The sequence below is a fragment of the Cygnus olor genome, chromosome 7 (assembly GCF_009769625.2).
Source record: "Cygnus olor isolate bCygOlo1 chromosome 7, bCygOlo1.pri.v2, whole genome shotgun sequence".
In the NCBI taxonomy this organism is placed as follows: Eukaryota; Metazoa; Chordata; class Aves; order Anseriformes; family Anatidae; genus Cygnus; species Cygnus olor.
Window position 1 is genome coordinate 34,012,731 of NC_049175.1, and position 18,522 is coordinate 34,031,252.

Consider the following 18,522-nt stretch of genomic DNA (forward strand, 5'->3'; position numbering starts at 1 on the left):
CAAACTGCTAAGAGTGATTAATATTTTCTTTCCCTCCGTCAAAAGAGTACATATTTTAAACTATCACATCATTGTTTTAAACATGGCACAATTCCACAGTGATGCTTCCAGTGTCCCACTCAGCCTTGAACAGTTGTTTAAAGACACAGTTCAAAAAAGTCAGAGATGTATTGGCAGAAATGGAGAATTATACACTATATTTCTCTCCCAAATATTCATCCGTAAACCCTCTGGTAGCCCAGTTCAATCTTATCTGCTGGCATTGTCACTCTCTAAGAGGAGGATGTCCCAGGAATTTCTAAGAGATTACATCACTCACACAACTTCTCTGAAGGCAAACAAAACAGTTCTGTAAAGAGATATCAATAACATCCTTCTATTAACTATGGGATATTCATAGTGAAACAGCATGGTAACAGCCAACAGACACTGAACACCAAATATACTCAGTTCATAGGAAGGAACTGATGTTCTGCTCAATTTCACGGTGTTAGATCTTATTTATACTGGCCCACACTAGTAACACTAGTTAGTTTCAGATGTCATCAATATACAGTCAGAAAGGAGCCCTGTTTCTTGTAGCTGTTGCCCACTACCTCAGAAAAACAACATCTGCATATCTTCTGGAGAGTCTAGCCAGTGTTTGCTACTTACAGTGTTAAAAGAGTGCTTTGCCATTTTGGGTTTCTCAGGAACGACTGAGGTGCCTGAATAGCTACAGCTATTGAGTCCACATGCTTGCTTTGACTGGTAAAAGGAAAGACTCCTCAAATTCAGGAGTTTTCATTCAAAGGCTGTTTCTGCTTATTACAGGAGGGAAAGAGAAAAGCGGAAAGATTTGCTTCCAAGTTACTGTCACAGAATTTGCAGCCACGCAGTTCAAGTACAGCATTTGACTTAGAAGTGTTTTTCCTCTATAAAGGAAATGATTAAACAATTCAAATATTCATTACTAACCAAGCATGGTTTCCTTCTTTCCCTAGTCAGGTCACATGTGCTTTCAGGAGCTGTTTCCACACCTTGGCCTCTTCCTCCTCAGGGCTCTCATGTCTCAAGCTCAGGCCCAAGAACCCCGGGAAGGCAAGCAGAGCCACATCCCGCAGGGGGAGGTGGACAATAAAAAACAACTTTCCAAGTGAGACTGGGAGAGGAATAACTGAGGTGAAGCAGTTCCTGCCCACATAAAAACAGTGACAACCCCATGTATTTTTGTGTTCTTTGCATTATACCAATCATAACCTTCATTTCATCAATATCCTCCAAAGTTTTAAAACCAAGAAGCAAGGCTGATGCAAAGAAACCATCACTCTTCGGGTGGAGTGGGCCATAAGCAAAGCCAGACAGCAGTTGCCAGAGCTTATATAAAAGTAGAGGATTGTTCGCACCACCAGTAAACTAACTTTGGCTACAGCATCAGAAACACCAGCAGAATCAAAGGCCATACTCCTAATTGCAGCCTTGCAATGAGAAGCAGTTACTTGCTGCAGCATTCAGCTGGGTGTCCTCACCTGTCTTTCCTTGTTATTTTACACAACCTCATTAAATCAGCAGCAGGAAGCTAAAGGGACCAGGAAAGGAGTGAATTGGATCTAGGCAGAAGCTCAGAGAGGATTTTAAGTGAAAATTTCCATTTTGTTAAAGTTTCCTTGTTCAATATGAAGAGAAAAAATTGCTTTTCTCATTCTTTATCAGCATCACATAATAGCATTGGTGAACCTAAGACATATCCTAGCGCCTTGACTTTTATATAATGCTGGGAAAGTCTCCAAGGCTTAAATAAAATCTTACCTTGGCTCCCAAGCCTGGCAGGTTTTTGCTTCTAATACAACACAGAAGAGAGGGCTGTTTTCTAGCTCTTCTACCTGAAATAAGCTTATTTTCCAATATATGTTTCTACTAGCTACAAATGCACTATATTCCTTTCACGTAACTTCATGAAGTTGGGAAGGTGCCTCAGGTAACATAATGGAATCTTTTTGTACAAACTATCATAAACACTTTTTTGATACCATCACAGCCAGTAGCTAAATGTAAGAGAAAGAAAATGAATCTCCTTCATATCTAGTGCCCATTGTAGCAGAACAGCCACAAAAGAACTTGCCCACACCAGTAGAAGTGCCACCAGCCTGCTTCTCCTCAACTGGCTTACAAAAGAAATTCACTACATGCAACCAAGAGTCACAAGTACCAAAGCTTTCAGCAGAGCCCCTGAATTCCACTCTAATACAAACTCTGCTCCACGCTCTCTAGGATCTCTCTATTGATGTTCATTTTCTTTGTTCAGCTCCTGCCCACACCAGGGTTTCACGGTTCTTCCTTTCCTCTCAGTTCCTTGACCGCTGGAGGAGTTGGGGAAGGAAATTACACTGAGATCGTCTTTCAGATACAGCAGTATAACTAATTCTAAACACAGCCCGTCATCACCCTGGGTACTACCCTCCCAAATGCTGAGAAACTGGAAACCCTAGGACAGCACTTTGGTCTGGATGAGGGCTCCACATACCAACCTAAACTCTATTGAAAATATGAATATCAATTTCGGTATCCCTATGAGTACCAAGTTATTTTTGAAATCTAATGTCTTATACACATAAGAACATACATAAACTAAACTTGTTTCATCTGTTTTATCTAGTGAAGGGAAGGAGAATGTGAGTTGGACTCCAAGGAAGCCACTCCCACAGCCAAAGCTAGATCAGCAGAAACCAGGTTAGATGGAGGCCTCCATCTTGTCAGATCCTGACAAGAGAAGCCCTGTTTTCCAGGAAGCTAGTCCAGCTGAACCCATCTTTGCTCCTGCAAGGCAGAAGTGCATTTTTTCCCCTGCAAACCTGAGTAACAACCCCGGAGGAGCCTGGACCTGTTCTCCCAGCACCAACACCACTCCTCCTGCCCACCAAATCTTCATGAAGGAGAGGGTGAAAACAAGAGGGAAAAAAACACAACACCTCCCTCCCGAATAAAAACAAACAGGCAGTGAACAACAACTATAAATAGAGCATCAAGTCCAGCTGTAAACTGACAATACAGCTGAACTGAAAATAGCAATACAATACGATGAAGGAGTGCAACAGTGGTGTTGATGGGAACAGCAATGTCAAGAGTATGAATATAGAAAAGAATAAGACTTTTCTATAGTAATTATCTAACACAGAACAATGTGGAATAAATATAGAAACCCTATTGCCAAAAAGGCTCCCACACCAATGCTAAAAAATAAAATCAAAAAATTAAACTGCAGAAGTAAAAATGTATCTTTTTTCTTAACTGAAGTGATATATATATATATATATATATATATATATATATTTGATTTGCCTTTTATTATATGGCACACCAATTTTCTTAACGCAAGAGCTGACCAGAACCAGTCTAATGCTATGCATCTCTTGCATACTTAGTCAAAAAGATCTCGCAGCATGAGCAGGGTTATAGGGTCGTTTACTCACATAATGTTGTTAAACCCAACAAGAAGTTAATTGAAAGTGAATTGAAGAAAATAAGCCTTCACCTTCAGTTCCTGTTTATGCCAGCTGATTGCTATATTCCTATACCAAGAATAATTTTCACCTGATTGACATTAGTTATATTATAGAGTAACCTGGGTACCTACAGTCAGAAGCAGATTACAAAGAAACGCACACAGCTCTGTGCAAAATTTTTTTTTCCTACTGCAATATGTTCAGTACATAACATGAAAAACAACCTGAAAGCTCACAAATGCTAAGTAGACAACACCATGGGAATAAATGTGTAAGACCCAGGCTACAGGTAGCTGGATTCCCCCTTCAACAAGGGAACAAGACAGCTGCCTTACTCATGGCAAGCACTCTTTCCTAAAACCTTCATAGCAAGCAGGCTCAAATTGCATCGAGTCATCTGACCATCCATAAACTCAGCACTGAATGATTGCTACAAAAATACTGCAGTCATCATCAACACATTCTGTGGGTTTTGGTTATATTATAATTCCTCCTTAGAGCAAAAATATAGGGATATAGAGAATTGTTTTAACTGTTCATTTAAGAGTCATGTTTTAGAGTTTCACCAATTATTCCTTAGTATGATAAACTAATCAAGCTAAATACTGGTGAAGAACTAGGAAGGTTAACACAAGCAAATTCAACAAGGTGAGTATAAAAGCATATAACCAGAGGGAATCATGTTGCTTCCTTTACCAGATGTGAATAATGACTATAGACATCTGCTACCTTTAAATTTGTGTTTTATGCCATACATAAACACTTTGCCTTTTAATGTTCCTCCATTCAGTACTTGACTTCATACATCATCTTCACTCATTTATTTTCTTGAGAAAAGAAAACACACCTCAACATGTACTCCTTGGTTTGAAAGCTCAGATCTCAGTGAGGAAAACCACAATGTACTTACGACCAGAGAGAATTTCTTCCCTGTGTGATGACTCCAGTGAATTTTGTTAGCCTTCGAGCATCTACTTCAATCCACTGAAATGGGTCATTTCTTCCTGCACACCAAGCACCATCATAAAAATCATTTTCGTTAACACCTGCCTGAAAAGAAGGCAAAACTGTCGTCATAAATCAGAACCAAGAAACGAAAGGTCTTACACAGGAAAAAGGAAAGAAAACCTGAAGTCATCATTCATTTCATTTTCTCCTTTGGCTCCATTTTAAGACCCCTGAGACTGTCATTCTCCACAGCTACATGGAGAGACCAAAATATTTTCTTACTCAAAGGCAGGGAGAAAGAGTTTTGCAAGTCCCTTCAAAAACTAAGAACCATTAAATATAAATTTAACTTAGAGAGCACAAACAGAACTTCAGTTCAGTCCACCTGTCTGTGCCTGTGGCATAACAGATCCTTTATCCAGAAGAAATTAGCCACATGGTCTTCAGAGTTATGAAATTCCTAAAAAAGAACAAAAAAAGCAGCAACAAAAAAAAACAGCTCCACTCCATTTCAATAATGGCAAGTGAAGGAGCAACCTCTTTGTCCCACAGAAGAAGCAATGGAGCATGCATGGCATATGAAAGCTGTAATACTGTTTTCCACCAGTTATCATTCCGGGAATTATTTCATTTTTCATCAGAGATTTTTAGGCCTTAGAGCAAATTAATGTCAAAGGTTAAGGACTCAGGAATGCCCAGTTCCCTGGGATATTCCAACTTGCATACCAATTTATACCCTAATTTATGCTGGTAATAAACATCCCAAATACACCCCTTCTCAACATTTTCATAGGAGAAATAGCTGAAAGATATTTTGTGTATTCTAAACACACAAGAAATAACACTCAAAGAAACATGTCATCTGAGGTCTTCAGATATTTATCTTGTTGCTAAAGCCCAGGAAATGTTCTGCACTAAGCTGGTTACTGTCAGAGAAAGCACAGAAGCTTCTCCATATGGTTCTCAGAGACTACACTTATTTTTGTTATATCATCTGTGTTTAACATGGATTTATCATTGCCATCCATGTAACTCCAAGAAAGGATATACTTAAATATTTCCCAAAGAGAAATGAAGAAAATGGAAAACTTTGTAAATTTTCATAGACACTTTAAGCTCTGTTGTACAGTTATTTTATATTGCAATTGAAATTACATTCGTAGCTGGGTTACAGTGGCAGAGGCTGACAAGTCTTTCTCCATCTTTACATACAGTTTCTACCTAAATGGGTGTTGGAGTAGTCTAATTTGAAAAAAGGGGATGCAAATGTCAACCTCTCTTTCCCTAGTCTGAGCCTGGTAGCATCTGAAGGAAGCAAGGCAAAACAGATTCATTTCCTAAATTTTCTCACTTTCTCTGTATTCAAACCTGAGATAGGGCAGCTTCAAATTTATTAGTTTGCCTGCATTTTCCAAATTTACATGGAGCCACCTGATTTTATACTCAAATTCCAATATTTTAAATGTGAAGCTCACATACAGTGAGCACACTTCCACATACAGTGGAAGTGCAAGGTACAGAGAGGAACACTATTAACAATGGAATATAAATTCTTCAAGGAGACATGAATAATGGGAAATGAGAATAAATATAGTAACAGCCTTAGTTGTAACCTTTTTCAGGAAAATATTTCAAGGCATTTTAAAGTAAGATGGAACTTGAAGTAGTCTTAGGGTTTAAAATCAACACTTGCCAGGAAGCATTAAAATCTGCAGAGCACCTTGAACCAGCATCATGCTAATCCCTGATGAAATTCCACTAATTTCTGCAGAACAAAAGCCCATATCTCAGTGTTTCAGCTGGGAATCTTGGTCCTCAGACTGAGGTTGCTGTGCATTAATTAGCACGATGCTCATCAGGTCATAAACCTCTCCTCTGCATTACAGAGAGAAGGAAAGAGAGGAGAAAGAAGAGCTTATTTACAAAACAAACAAGCCAAAACAAAAAACAAGAACATCACATCAACAAAAAACACTAAATTACATATTCATGTCTTTACTCTTTCAACTGGACTTAATTAAAAGCTAAACACATATTTAAATTGTAAGCATACCCTTTAGACTCTCCAGATTAGATTTACAATTACGTACATCTTAAAAAACCTTACCTTAAATTGGGCCAAATATTAAGCATTAAAAAAATAAAAAAACAACACTTTGTTGCTTCTCCTTCCTGCACTTGTTTCCTGATGTCAGCTTCTCCAAAGCTAAAATAATATTTTCACTAGGTTAAAAAGAAGCAGGTGTCTGTGTGTAGCTATCACTAAGTAATACTTGAAATGGGATTTAATCAATGAGTAGTCATTATTAGAAATATTTCTAAAGGGAAATTATCCTAAGGAATTTGTGTTAAGGTTTCTCTTTTAGAATTTTAATTCTTTTTTCTTCCCCTCAAGGAAGAGGAAATTTTGAATTTGTCCTATAAACACTTCAAAATATTTTTGAGGTTATAAGGTTTTTATAACAATCAAACATGTAGTTTAAATTGCTGTTAAATTTAATTGGAAACCTTTCATTCCTGAAAGATGAGAACAATTATCATCAGATATTAATCAAAGAATATAGATCAAGCTACCTTGTCTCAGTGAGATGTTTACTTGAATTTATAAATCATGCATTAAATTAACAAAGTGAATGAATTCAAGTTATGACAACTTAAAAAAAGCTTTGCATTTTTAACACTTCTTCATAAATAGGAGAGTGAAGAAGCTAATGGAAAAAACATGCAAACAAACAAACACCACACACAAAAAAACAAAACACAAAAATACCCCCATGATCTTTCTAAACAAAGATCTCAGACCAAAAAATGAAGGGTAAAAACCATATTTAAACTGGCACTGGATTGAAGGTCCTTTAGCCCAATGCCCTGCAGCTCTGCAGGGAGGGCACAAAGCTGTAGCAGTACAGAGGTGGAGGCCTTTTTCTGCACAATAAATGAAAAAGAAACCTCTGTCACAGAACAGGCAGAAGCATTGTTCTAACCAGCAGGTGAACATAGGAGGAGACAAGTACAGCCACAAGATCCTGGAAGACAAGACACCAAAAGAAGGAAACCCAGCCTGAGCCAAGCCTCTCATAGTTTCAGGAAGGAAGAACTGACTGCTTCCTTGCTCCTGCTCGCTTCCCAGCGGGAGACTGTTCCTTCAGCTCCTACTGGAGGCTCTGGACAATAGGAAGAGCAACACCCAGAGGTAAAATACTCTTCTCTATTTTCTTTAAGGTGGTGTTATTGATGACAACGGTACACTGGGCTCCCAATCTGAAGCAGTATGGTCATTCTTGTACTTAAATAAACTGGACTTTAGTGTTACCACGGAAAATGAGAAACCACAGCCAACAAAGAATTCATGATGCAAATATGCATCACAGTCCTTGATATATATAATTGATTTTATATCGCTGTATAGACATTGTAATAAAATAATTAAACATTCCTATAGGATTAATCCAAATATCATCTATATATCTTTGTGTGTTCATTAGTGTTTTCCTTCCTTTTTTCTAACAGGAAGCATGAAGTGAAGAAACAGAATACCATACTCAGCTCTCAACAGGAATTCAACCCGAAGCCTGCAGGTGAGGCCTCGCACGCACCCAACCTGCCATACCCGCACATTGGCTTGGAAAGGAAGAGCTTCTTCCTGCTCTGTGCTGCCCACAGGCCCATACCGCTCACCTCACGCTGCCTCTACTACTTCTGTGGTTGCAAATCACCTTACTGAGCACACTGACAAAAATTAATCCATGAAAACATGCAAGGGGAGATGAAGAAACTTTCTTCCCCTGGAGAAATTCACAGAGCTATTTCTGCAGAAGCGCTGCAAGAAGCTGAAGGAAAGGCAAGCCCTTGCAGAGAAGAATTTTATCCAAGAGTGGTGCCACCTCCCAGCAGCTGCCCACCATTACCCTGCAGTGGGCAGCAGGTGAAATTACACCACTGATTAGAGCTCATCCTTCTCAGTCTCAGTCTTACTTCATTAGCAGACAATTCCCTTTAGCCGGAGAAAAAATCTACTGAAGGGTCTAATAATAAAAGGTAACAAATGAAATAATCTTTAGGCATTTTTATTGCTGACTTGGTGCTAGTATCCTCTTTATGAGTTTGAACTTTAAATGTGCTTTCTCGTGCAAAAGCACCGTTTTTACATCGGAAAGGATTTTAATTCAGAAAGTAGCACTCCTGAAGTTGAAAACATAAACACAAGAAGTAGGAAAATAGAATTTGGTCCTACAAAGCACCTAAGCACATCTTTAATGCTAAATAAAAGCAGCTAAACAATTCTGAAGCTAGTAGCTTATGAATTGCAGATTTTTTTTTTTTTTGCAGCATAATCATTGCTTTTGAAAAGCTGCCTCAGGGCAAGTGCTTCACTTAGAACTACACACTTTCAATTAACTGCTGTCATTAACTACAGGCAAATGACAAAAAAAAAAAAAAGAAAAAAGTAAAAGAGTAACACAGGTGCATTGCTGAGTACCTGGGGTGATTTTCTGCAGCTGGGAGGGGAGTAGCTCTGGGCTGCTGCCATCTCTGCTTACACATTGAGGTCTGTGTGGATTTGTACCCTCACCACACAAAGTTTGGAGCGTTTTGTAACCCAGGAAACAAGCCCCAGAACTTTAAGGGTTATCTGTCAACGTTATTCACTGCTCTAATTCTAGCATTTCCCCTTCATTTGAATTACATGAGCTGACAAAGTAGTCAGAACCAATAACCATCCATCGGCTCTCTTTATACAGTCATACAACCTGAAGCCGTTCTCCCACTTAGAAGCAAAATTGATGTTACCTGAATATTAAGCCTTCCTCTGTGGGCCCCAAGGCCATATCGCTTTGCTGTAGAGGCATGGAGCTGGAAGTCAGTAATTTTTAATGTCTCTAGACCAAGTGGAGGACAATCTACAAAACAAAAGATTTATAAAAAAATATTTTTTATTTTTTAAAAAGCAAACCATAAACAAGTATTCCAAGTTTCTTGATCTCACTTGTGCCAAACTGGCCAGGGCTCTCAACAAGCACAGCATCAGTGAAGTCGATGAGAAATGGCAGCTCTCATAAAATCAATGAAGCAATGCTGATTTATGCCAGTTGAGAATCTGGCTTTTTGTGGTTGTCAAAAAGTTATTACTGCTTGCTATATGTTCACAGATATGCAGAGTAATTCCTGTCAAGTGCCTCTCAGTATAAAATGCCAGTAAAATGGCCTTTTATTTTTCTGTCTTTTGGCATTTTCTGTTTCATCTCTTGTTTTGATTTTCCCCCTGTACTCATTCCAAGCTACTGTATGAAGTTATGGTTCTAATTAAAATCTGTTCTGGAAACTTCAATCACAGTCACTCACATTGCACAACAGCGTCTGTTACAGAGGGCTGGGTGGCTGGACTGCTGAACTCTGCAGAGGTAATAACTGAGCACTGTCCAGGTTTCAGTTGGGATAGAGTTAATCTTCCTCCTAGTAGTTGGCATGGTGCTGTGTTTTGGATTTAGGATGAGAGTAATGCTGATAGCACACCAGTGTTGTAGTTTCAGATCGGTGCTTGCACAGAGCCAAGGACTTTTCTGCTTCTCCTGGTGCCCTGCCAGTGAGGAGGCTGGGGGTCCACCAGGAGCTGGGAGGGGACACAGCCAGGATAGCTGGCCCAGGCTGGCTAAAGGGACATCCGATACCATGTGGTGTCATGCTGAACAATAAATATGGGAAAATTGACTGGGGTGGGGGATGCTGCTTGGGGATGGGATGGGCATCAGTCAGTGGGTGGTGAGCTGTTGCACTGTGCATCACGTGTTTTGTATACTCCTTTATCATAATAATAATTATTATTTTCCCTTTCATTTCTGCCCTATTAAACTGTCTTTATCTCAACCCACAAGCTTCTCCCCCTCAGATTTCTCCCCCATCCCACTGGGTAGTCTGAGGCAGTGAATGAGCATCTGTGTGGTGCTTAGCTGCCTGCCAGGTTAAAGCACAACAAGCACAAAGAGGGCAATTCTGAAACAAGGGGACATCTCTCTAAGCTCCAAACTTCACAGAGCTTTGAAGATTGAAAAGCAGATGCCATTACTTTAACAGTGAGCAAGTTACAGCCTGAAGCTCTGGCTTTTGAAGACAAGACATTGGAAAGAGCCTACTTCATTATTGTCATAAAAAACATTGTGGTCTAAGATGAGTCCAGCCACCAGTGTTTGAGTCCCTCACAGTCCTCAGACCTGGAAATAATATGGCCGGGTTGGGAAGACGCACCCTCAGTGTTTCACAGGAGGTGAACAAAACCACAGAGAAGCATTTGGGGAGCATATAGATGGTACAACAGAGCACAACTTAGAGATCCCAAAGTCAGCACCAACTGGGATTGGAAAGTCTATGTAGGGCAGAGGCAGAAACTGTGCCACACTTACTATTTAGCTGTGTCTGACTCTCACATGCAGATTTTATTGCTGTGCACAAACTGACAAAATATATATGAGATATCCTATGCTCCTCATCAGCTCATAACAACATAAAATCCCTCAGGAAAAATATTACATGCTGTTTATTTGTGCTAGTTCTTCTTTGCTTATCCTTAGAAAAGTTCTTACAGAAATCCAGGGCCAAAGTTTTATGTCTTTATCAGAGGCAGTAAAGAAAAATGTTAAGTACTAATGTATTTTCTGAAGTACCATGATCTTAGTATTACACAAGAGACAAAATGTAGACAGTTCCTCATTCTGAAGAGCTTTCAATCTAATTATCCAAAACAGAGGAGACAGTATTTATAAGGAAATCCAGAGGACAGAGCAGCTCAGAGGATTTTTGTTTCATTGGCAGATTGTTTTAATTGCATTTCCTTACAGAGCACTTCATCTTTCATTGCACTCTAACTGGAAGAAGTCTCGGGCTCTGACAGATCTCCACCAGCAGTAGATTACTTAGCTGAGAACTGCTTGCCCCCCTTTAACAAGTTCAGTCCTCAAGACAGGTTTGGAAATCAATCTCATGGGGTAATCCCAAATAATCTTTTCCATTTCAGTGTCTTTTTGTCTGCAAATACACTCTAAGCGCTCAGGCACTCAACCACTACGAAGAAGTATCAAAAGCAAGATGCTTTGTCATACTCAGTTCAGAAAAGATCATTTAGCTCTATGCTTATACCACACCTAACTGAAGGCTAGGGGGACAATATTTAGGTACTGCTAGAAGTTAATAAAGTAGAAGATTTCCCACAAAGCAAATAGCAAAGGATCCAGTGAAGCTTGGCCTCTTCCAGATTGCGTTTCACAGCCCAGTTCTCTGTTATCAAATATCTCCCTATCGCTCATAACCACACAATCTGCAGCCCCGTTTTCCTCAGCAGGGGTATTAGCACAATTGCTGTCTTCCATAAAAAGACCTATTTTCATGAAACCCATAGGAAACTTGCTATTTTTGAGCCTGGCAGCTGCCTGCCAGAGCTGGCTGGAGTTACCCAGCCCACTCAGACATTCCTGGAGTGACGTGCACTTGCCAGTGTACGTACAAACAACCGGATTTGATTTTATTCAGCAGACTGAAATGTTCCTAATTTACTATGAAACTGCAATATTCTGGGGTTGCCTGTGGATTTCAAGCAATGTTTCTTAAACTGCAGGATGGGCTATTTACAGGCTGCAAAAAACCTGCCTGCATATATTTGTGTGTATTATCTCCATTTTTAGAGAAACTGAAGCGCAATAATAGTTTATATGGATCAAGAATGTTCATATGGATCTCAGTTAAACATGTCTGACTGCTCATTATTTTTTAAGGATAAGTTATTTGTATTGTCTGTGAATGCCTCAGATTAACCGGCCAGTATTCCAAAATGCTCAATTTGACAGGAGTTATCAATGGAAACAAGACTGGCTCTAAGACCTGGCAGGAGCTATCTATGGTACACAATATAGATACTTTTGATAAAAATTATGTAATGTGTTGTTAACAATACACTGTCCTTTCTTCATGTTGTCAAGCTTTACAATATATCAGGCGAAATCATTAGGATATTTACCACCTATTCAATAATATCCAGGAATTTATTTTTTACTGTTTTTCATGTAAATTAGTAGCAGAGCACCTAATGTGCTTTCTCAGGAAGTGAATTAGACTAAGCTGTCACTTCACTAATTTACCAAATCACTTAAGGGTTGGATTTTTTGTGTGTGTGTGATTTCTTTTTTTAAACTTGGTAAGAAAAATGAAGGATTTTGCTCTAGCACTTGACTGAAAATTAATGAAAAAAAGATGAGGACGTATGAGGAGCAGCTGAGGGAACTGGGGCTATTTAGTCTGGAGAAAAGGAGGCTCAGGGGGAGACCTCATTTGTCTCTGAAAGGAGGTTGCAGCAAGGAGGTTGCTAGTATCTCTTCTCAGATGACAAGCGATAGGACTTGAGGCAACAGCTTCAAGTTGTGCCTGGAGAGGCTTAGATTGAATATGAGGAAGAATTTCTTCATGGAAAAGAGTGATTAGGTGTGGGAACGGGCATGGAATTGGTGAAGTAGCCATCCCTGGAGGTATTTAAGAGACCTGCAGATGTGATGTTTTGAGACATGGACTTGTAATGTTAGTGGTGGAAATGATGATCTTAAGGGTGTTTTCCAACTAAAATGATTCCATGATTTTATGATTCCCTTCTCCGTTGGCCCCTCTTTCTCCAGTGACTATACTGGTGACAACCAGGAACAGAGCAGCAGGATTGTCCATAAAAGACCATTGACTTTTGGGTATTTCCATCTCTGCAGCTCTGCACAGGGATGGTATTTTTGAAGTGATCAAGCCCATTCTTTTCAGTAGCATTGATGTATGGAATTTGTGCTGTCTTCAACAAGATCTTTGATTTTGCTTTTAAGTGAAATTTTGTTCTCTATTTATAGCCATAATATTTGATTGTTAAGACTTTAGAAATATTTTTTTTCACATGCATATGAATTCCATCATCAATAAAGAGAAAAAACTAGAAGCATCTTAGACCAAATCATCAACATGTAATGTACAGACATGGAGAGGGCAAAGTTTTCAGTATGACTTTATCCGATTAACCCCAAGTTACTCACTATAATATAATATGATCCACCTAAAGTTGCCATTTCCTTAAAGAAAAAAAATAATCCTGAATCATGTTGTGAATTTCAGTTTATCTATTCTACTTTGTTGTCCATGACATCCCCCTCCCACATACACACACACTTTCTTAATGCTACTAGAGATAATTAGGACAATCTAATTATTTTTAAGAAATATACAGGAAAAGAAACTGATTTATGGCATTCATAAATACTGTACTTTTAAAAGTATTGCTTTAATATATTCTACGTAATTTTAAGAAATCTTCCATATAACAATGAAAACTACCACACAGTTGATAAAACTGTCTTATTGCTGGTTTAGAAGACATACACAGAAGCTATAGAAATGAGGTAGCATGGATAAGCAGTGCAGCTTACCTTATAGATTCAACTTGAAATTACCTAATTATTTTCATTTCTTTAACTGGTTGAAAAAGGAATTATTATAAAATACAGAAAATTCACCTGTGGCTTTGAAAGACATTTAAATCCACATACTATTTACATAAAAACTTAGTAACAAACTCTTGCAACACATTTATGTTTTACAGTGACATAAAAGCAAGCATTAATACTGCAGGTTTGGGGAAGAATCTGAGGTATGGGCGTTTGTCTTTTTCTGGCCTGTATCCAACCATGATTTCATTTGCAATTTTCAACCATGAGTAGGTATTCACTCTAGAAAAAAGTCATTAACAAGATGTCTGGATCAAATTAATTAATTCCAAGACCTAAAAAGAGACAGGGCATGGATACAGATTTAATAACATTTGCATCTTGAAAAAAGGCTATATCTACATGTCCATGATTTTCAATTTTGCTTCTGCTAGCCAGATGGAAGTTTGTATCCCAGCTAAGGGCAGCAAGACATTTCTGATAGTTTGACAGTTAGCCATCACCTGTCCCTTGAAGTCAGGAGGGGGAAACCCTTAACAAATACCTCAGACCCCACCTCACCTCTTGGAATCTGAACCTTCCAGTTATAATTTAGGGCTTACCTATAAAAAGAGGACTACCTGAAGGAGGTACTGAGCTCCCTTCTCCAGCCAGCACCAACTCAGGTTGCAATTTCAATTTGTCTCTGTACAGATATATTAGCCCAGATTTGAAAGTAGTTTGAGCCTCATGATGGCATACCCTAATGATGCAACATCTTCCACCAAAACTCTTATCAAAAACAAACAAACAAAAACAACTCTGCAGAGCCAGCTTGTTTGTATTTATACATGCAGGGTAATTATAGTTGTTCTGCTGCAACATTAGCTGTTCTTTATGGTAAAACTATTAGTAGGCATTCTTAAAAACACAAATTAATGTCATAAGTAAAAGATACGTATGAACAGGGCAAGAAAAACACTCCTGTTCATCTTTATTGCCCAAATTGTTCATTTATTTTATTTTTTGTATCTAAATAAAGGTTGTCAGGTAAGCACAGATTGTCTTTATAGCTCTTGCATCTAATAAGGATGCATTTAGTAAATCATTCTGTATTGTCCTTTTGGAGACAAAGTGGAGAAATGATTGTTTTATTTAAAGAAAATTTTCCATCAATTTAAGTATTTGTTCAGTTCTTCAAATGGCAAGAAAACAGAAGCAACATGTTTTCTTTTTACTTATTTTTTAGGAGCCATACCTATAATCCTTTTCAATCCCTACAAGTCTGTGCTTGTCTAACTCATCACACTCAGATCTGGAAATGGAGAAATATCATCCTTGTGCAGTGTGACAGTCTCCCTAACATTTGGAGACAGAGTGTACTCAATTTATTTTTTATGGTTCCAAATGTGTTTTACCTCTAGGAGCTTTCTCATTTTAAAATATGTAAGAGCCCCCTTGCACTTGCAAACATTTGTTTGGGGAGAAAGGATGTTACACTATCCAGATACAGCAGTTCAGAGAAGACAGGAGGAAGTCAAGGCAGCACTGATGATGAGTTGACGCAGAGTTTTCTCTATGCAAATAATTTTTTAGAGCCAGGATATTTTGTCGTTGCTGTTAGTATCTCTGTCTTTGCACTTGAGACTTGAGCCAGCACCACCAAAGTCAATGGAAGAACTCCCATTGACTCAAGTGGAAGTTGGATCAGGTTTTTACCTCATCAACCTCCCAGCATAACTGATTTCTTTAAGCTTTTCATTTTCCATCAAAACGTACACTACCAGTGTGATCTCCAGTAATGCAGCACAGCCCAAGTTCTCTGCAGTCAGCAGCAACAATGGACAAATGAACTATCTTTTAAAATGATGTTGGTCAGTTTAGAAGGTCAAAAGCCCATATTGCATATCTTGGCCCTCATGTAGCCAGAATTTGCCCATGTAGGGGGATAATAGTGACCAGCAGGCACCCACCAAACAGAAAGTCTGTCACTGCTTGGAAGGAAAGCAGTATGGTGCCAGTGTGATGTGCTTTAGGATGCTATTTCTATTTCTAATTAGCAACCTATTGCTATAATCAAAACCAGTTTCTTATTTCTGCACACACATTTGCCTATTAGATTTGAATACAGTCTTGTCCCTGCTCCAGAGACCTTGTTCTCTGGGGACCCAACACATATCCTTGCTAACACAGCATGCTCAGGCATCTCAGGCAAAGTCACATCTCATAAGGCAGATGTACTTTTGATTTCTGATTCCCTATTTCTTTTTCTGGGCCATCCTAAAGTAGAAGCAGAATTTAGGCTTCATTTAAGCAAAACACTTAAACACTATTAAAGAAGAAACTGATAATCTATGAAGCTACTGATATAGGTACGATAAGCACACAAACATATATTTGAGGGGATGAAGACTTTAACACTTATATTATTCACACTATTTTGACCTAAATCTTAGATCTTTATAGTCTTAGACAAAACTTCTTAATGAAATCAATATAATAAATTTTAACCTATCATCTAACTTTAGAGTTTTCCTGTGAAACATGTGGTTGATAATTCATTCCAATAGTGGAAACTTAATAGAAACGCTGGCAGTCTAACACCTGTGTCTCAAATAATACTTAGGTCACAGATATGCCAAGTATTTTAAAAATGTAATGCACCTGAAAGGTGAAATAACAGTAAAAGCACATTTCTGCTGGCCTGCTACTTGCTGAAAATATCTTTTGATTGCTTTACTGTCACAGACAGCCTTTGTGGGGGCTGAATTAAACAGAACAATGTTTTTCATTTTCTAAAAAAATTGTTATATTTACAGTCTTAAGCCATTTGTAGGGGGAACATGGTTTAGCTAAATTTTGCTGTTTTGAAGATGTGATTTTGGAAGTGTGAAATTTTCAGATGTTCATGAGTCACACTCTATACTTGGTATGCCCCAGCTTTTCCCTGGAAACAGCTCCATGGATTTCAGTCTGAGCAGTTTTCTGACTTTGTTCACATACAAAATATTGCTAGCAATGCATGCTAGTTTGTTTTCTGGCCTGAATTCAGACTCCTAGCCCCCTTGTGCCCCAGATTAACTGCAGCAGTATAGGCAGATGAAGGTTCTTCAAGAAACACATTTTGCTTTTATTTGCTTTTTGTTATAAACCCATTCCCAGGGCACTAACAGAATAAAATGAGCAATGTACACTTAAAACAAATCCCCTATATATAAGCTAAAATACTGAATTATAGTCCCAGATCAAAGATCAGTTAAAGGATTAAATAGATGCCAAATTTTATATCCTAAGATGACATTAACTATGTTAACCGTGTTCTAATATTGCATCAAAGCTGTATATTTTTCTAGCACAATCAGAAAACACTGCACAGGAGTTTAAGATGTCAGTGACTTATATGAGAAGGTGAGGGCAGTATTTATCACAGCACTGCAACATACACTTCCCTTTGTGGTTGCTGTTGAAGATTAAAACAAAAACAAAAACAAAAAAGACTTTTGGATAGAAGCCACAAAACCCAGGTCAGAGCCAAAGCCTCATTAACTCAGGAGGAGCATTTTGAAGGGCTCTAGGTGAAGGCAAAGCCTCGGTGAGGTTCCCACAAATATGACCCATCTGATGTCTCTAAGCTACTTTTGATAATCAAATATCCTGCTTCTTTGTAACCATCTTCTCCAGGGGCTTCAAGGCCACCAAAGTTATGTTCTCACCGTACCTGATACCAGTGGCACACAGAGCCTTTCCATGACACAAAGACACTACTTTTTTCGTGCTTCTTTTTTGCCACCTAAGTGCTGAACTGATGGCAGGACTGGACACCGCAGACACCTGAAAGGCTGCAGGGTGCCAACTCTATGCAAGAGTAAAAGTGTTTCTTCTCATGTTTTTGAGGTTCAGGGAATATTCAGCAGTTAAAGTCAAATAAATGATAAATTGAGGATTATCTTGATTATTTATGTCAGATCTGACATGAAATCAAACATTTTTCGTATTCAGAAAGTACACTTTTTTATTACTCTTCACAGTTTTGCTCCCTCACACATTCAGATTATGGCTGGTTCTAGATGCAACAAAAGAGCACATTTAAGACGGAAGAGTTTCTGTTATTCTTGGCACAGCTAGAGGCAGGAATTTCCAGAAAGCCTGTTCTCTGGGAGTTTTCTGGCCAAGCTTTCAGACTCAGGAGGCTCAGCTAAACTCCAGACACGACATAACCTTCTTGGAGCTGCCTGTTGCTGCATACAGTCTACCTAGGAGGTGACGTGATTTATGACATGGGCAGTACAGGAGCTGTATCCTCCATGCACAGAGCCAGTGTGACTGAGCAAAAGAAGCTTGTCCCAGTTTTCCTCCTGGAACTGGGTCTTGCTGCCTATGATCCTTCTGCTAGGGGTGAAGAAGCAACCATGCCTGTAAGTGCCTGGAGTGCCTCCTCCTCCAGATGGTATGGAAATACTGCCCATAGCTCTTGCATGTCTGAAACTGGGCTTGTCTCCCTTTCCCCTCTCTTTTCTTCCCTCTAGTAGAAGAAAAAGGTGGAGGAAAGAGGGGTTTTTAGGTAGGCACCCTGGAGTTTCTGCTGTGCTTGCCCATGGGAACACCACCTACACTGACCTGACTTGGGTGGGAATCAAACAGCTTCATGTTCCAAA

The 18,522-nt window shown here is 38.9% G+C and overlaps 1 protein-coding gene across 1 annotated transcript in view; it reads right to left on the reverse strand.

Annotated features, from left to right (window-relative positions):
• Positions 1-18,522, reverse strand: part of CPXM2 (carboxypeptidase X, M14 family member 2) — a 77,497-nt gene that overhangs the window by 42,845 nt on the left and 16,130 nt on the right. Inside the window, exons 2-3 of the mRNA XM_040564072.1 lie at positions 9,222-9,331; positions 4,393-4,532 (exon numbers count right to left, since the gene is read on the reverse strand). Coding sequence (XP_040420006.1) covers positions 4,393-4,532; positions 9,222-9,331 — 250 coding nt within the window. The remainder of the gene's footprint in view (positions 1-4,392; positions 4,533-9,221; positions 9,332-18,522) is intronic.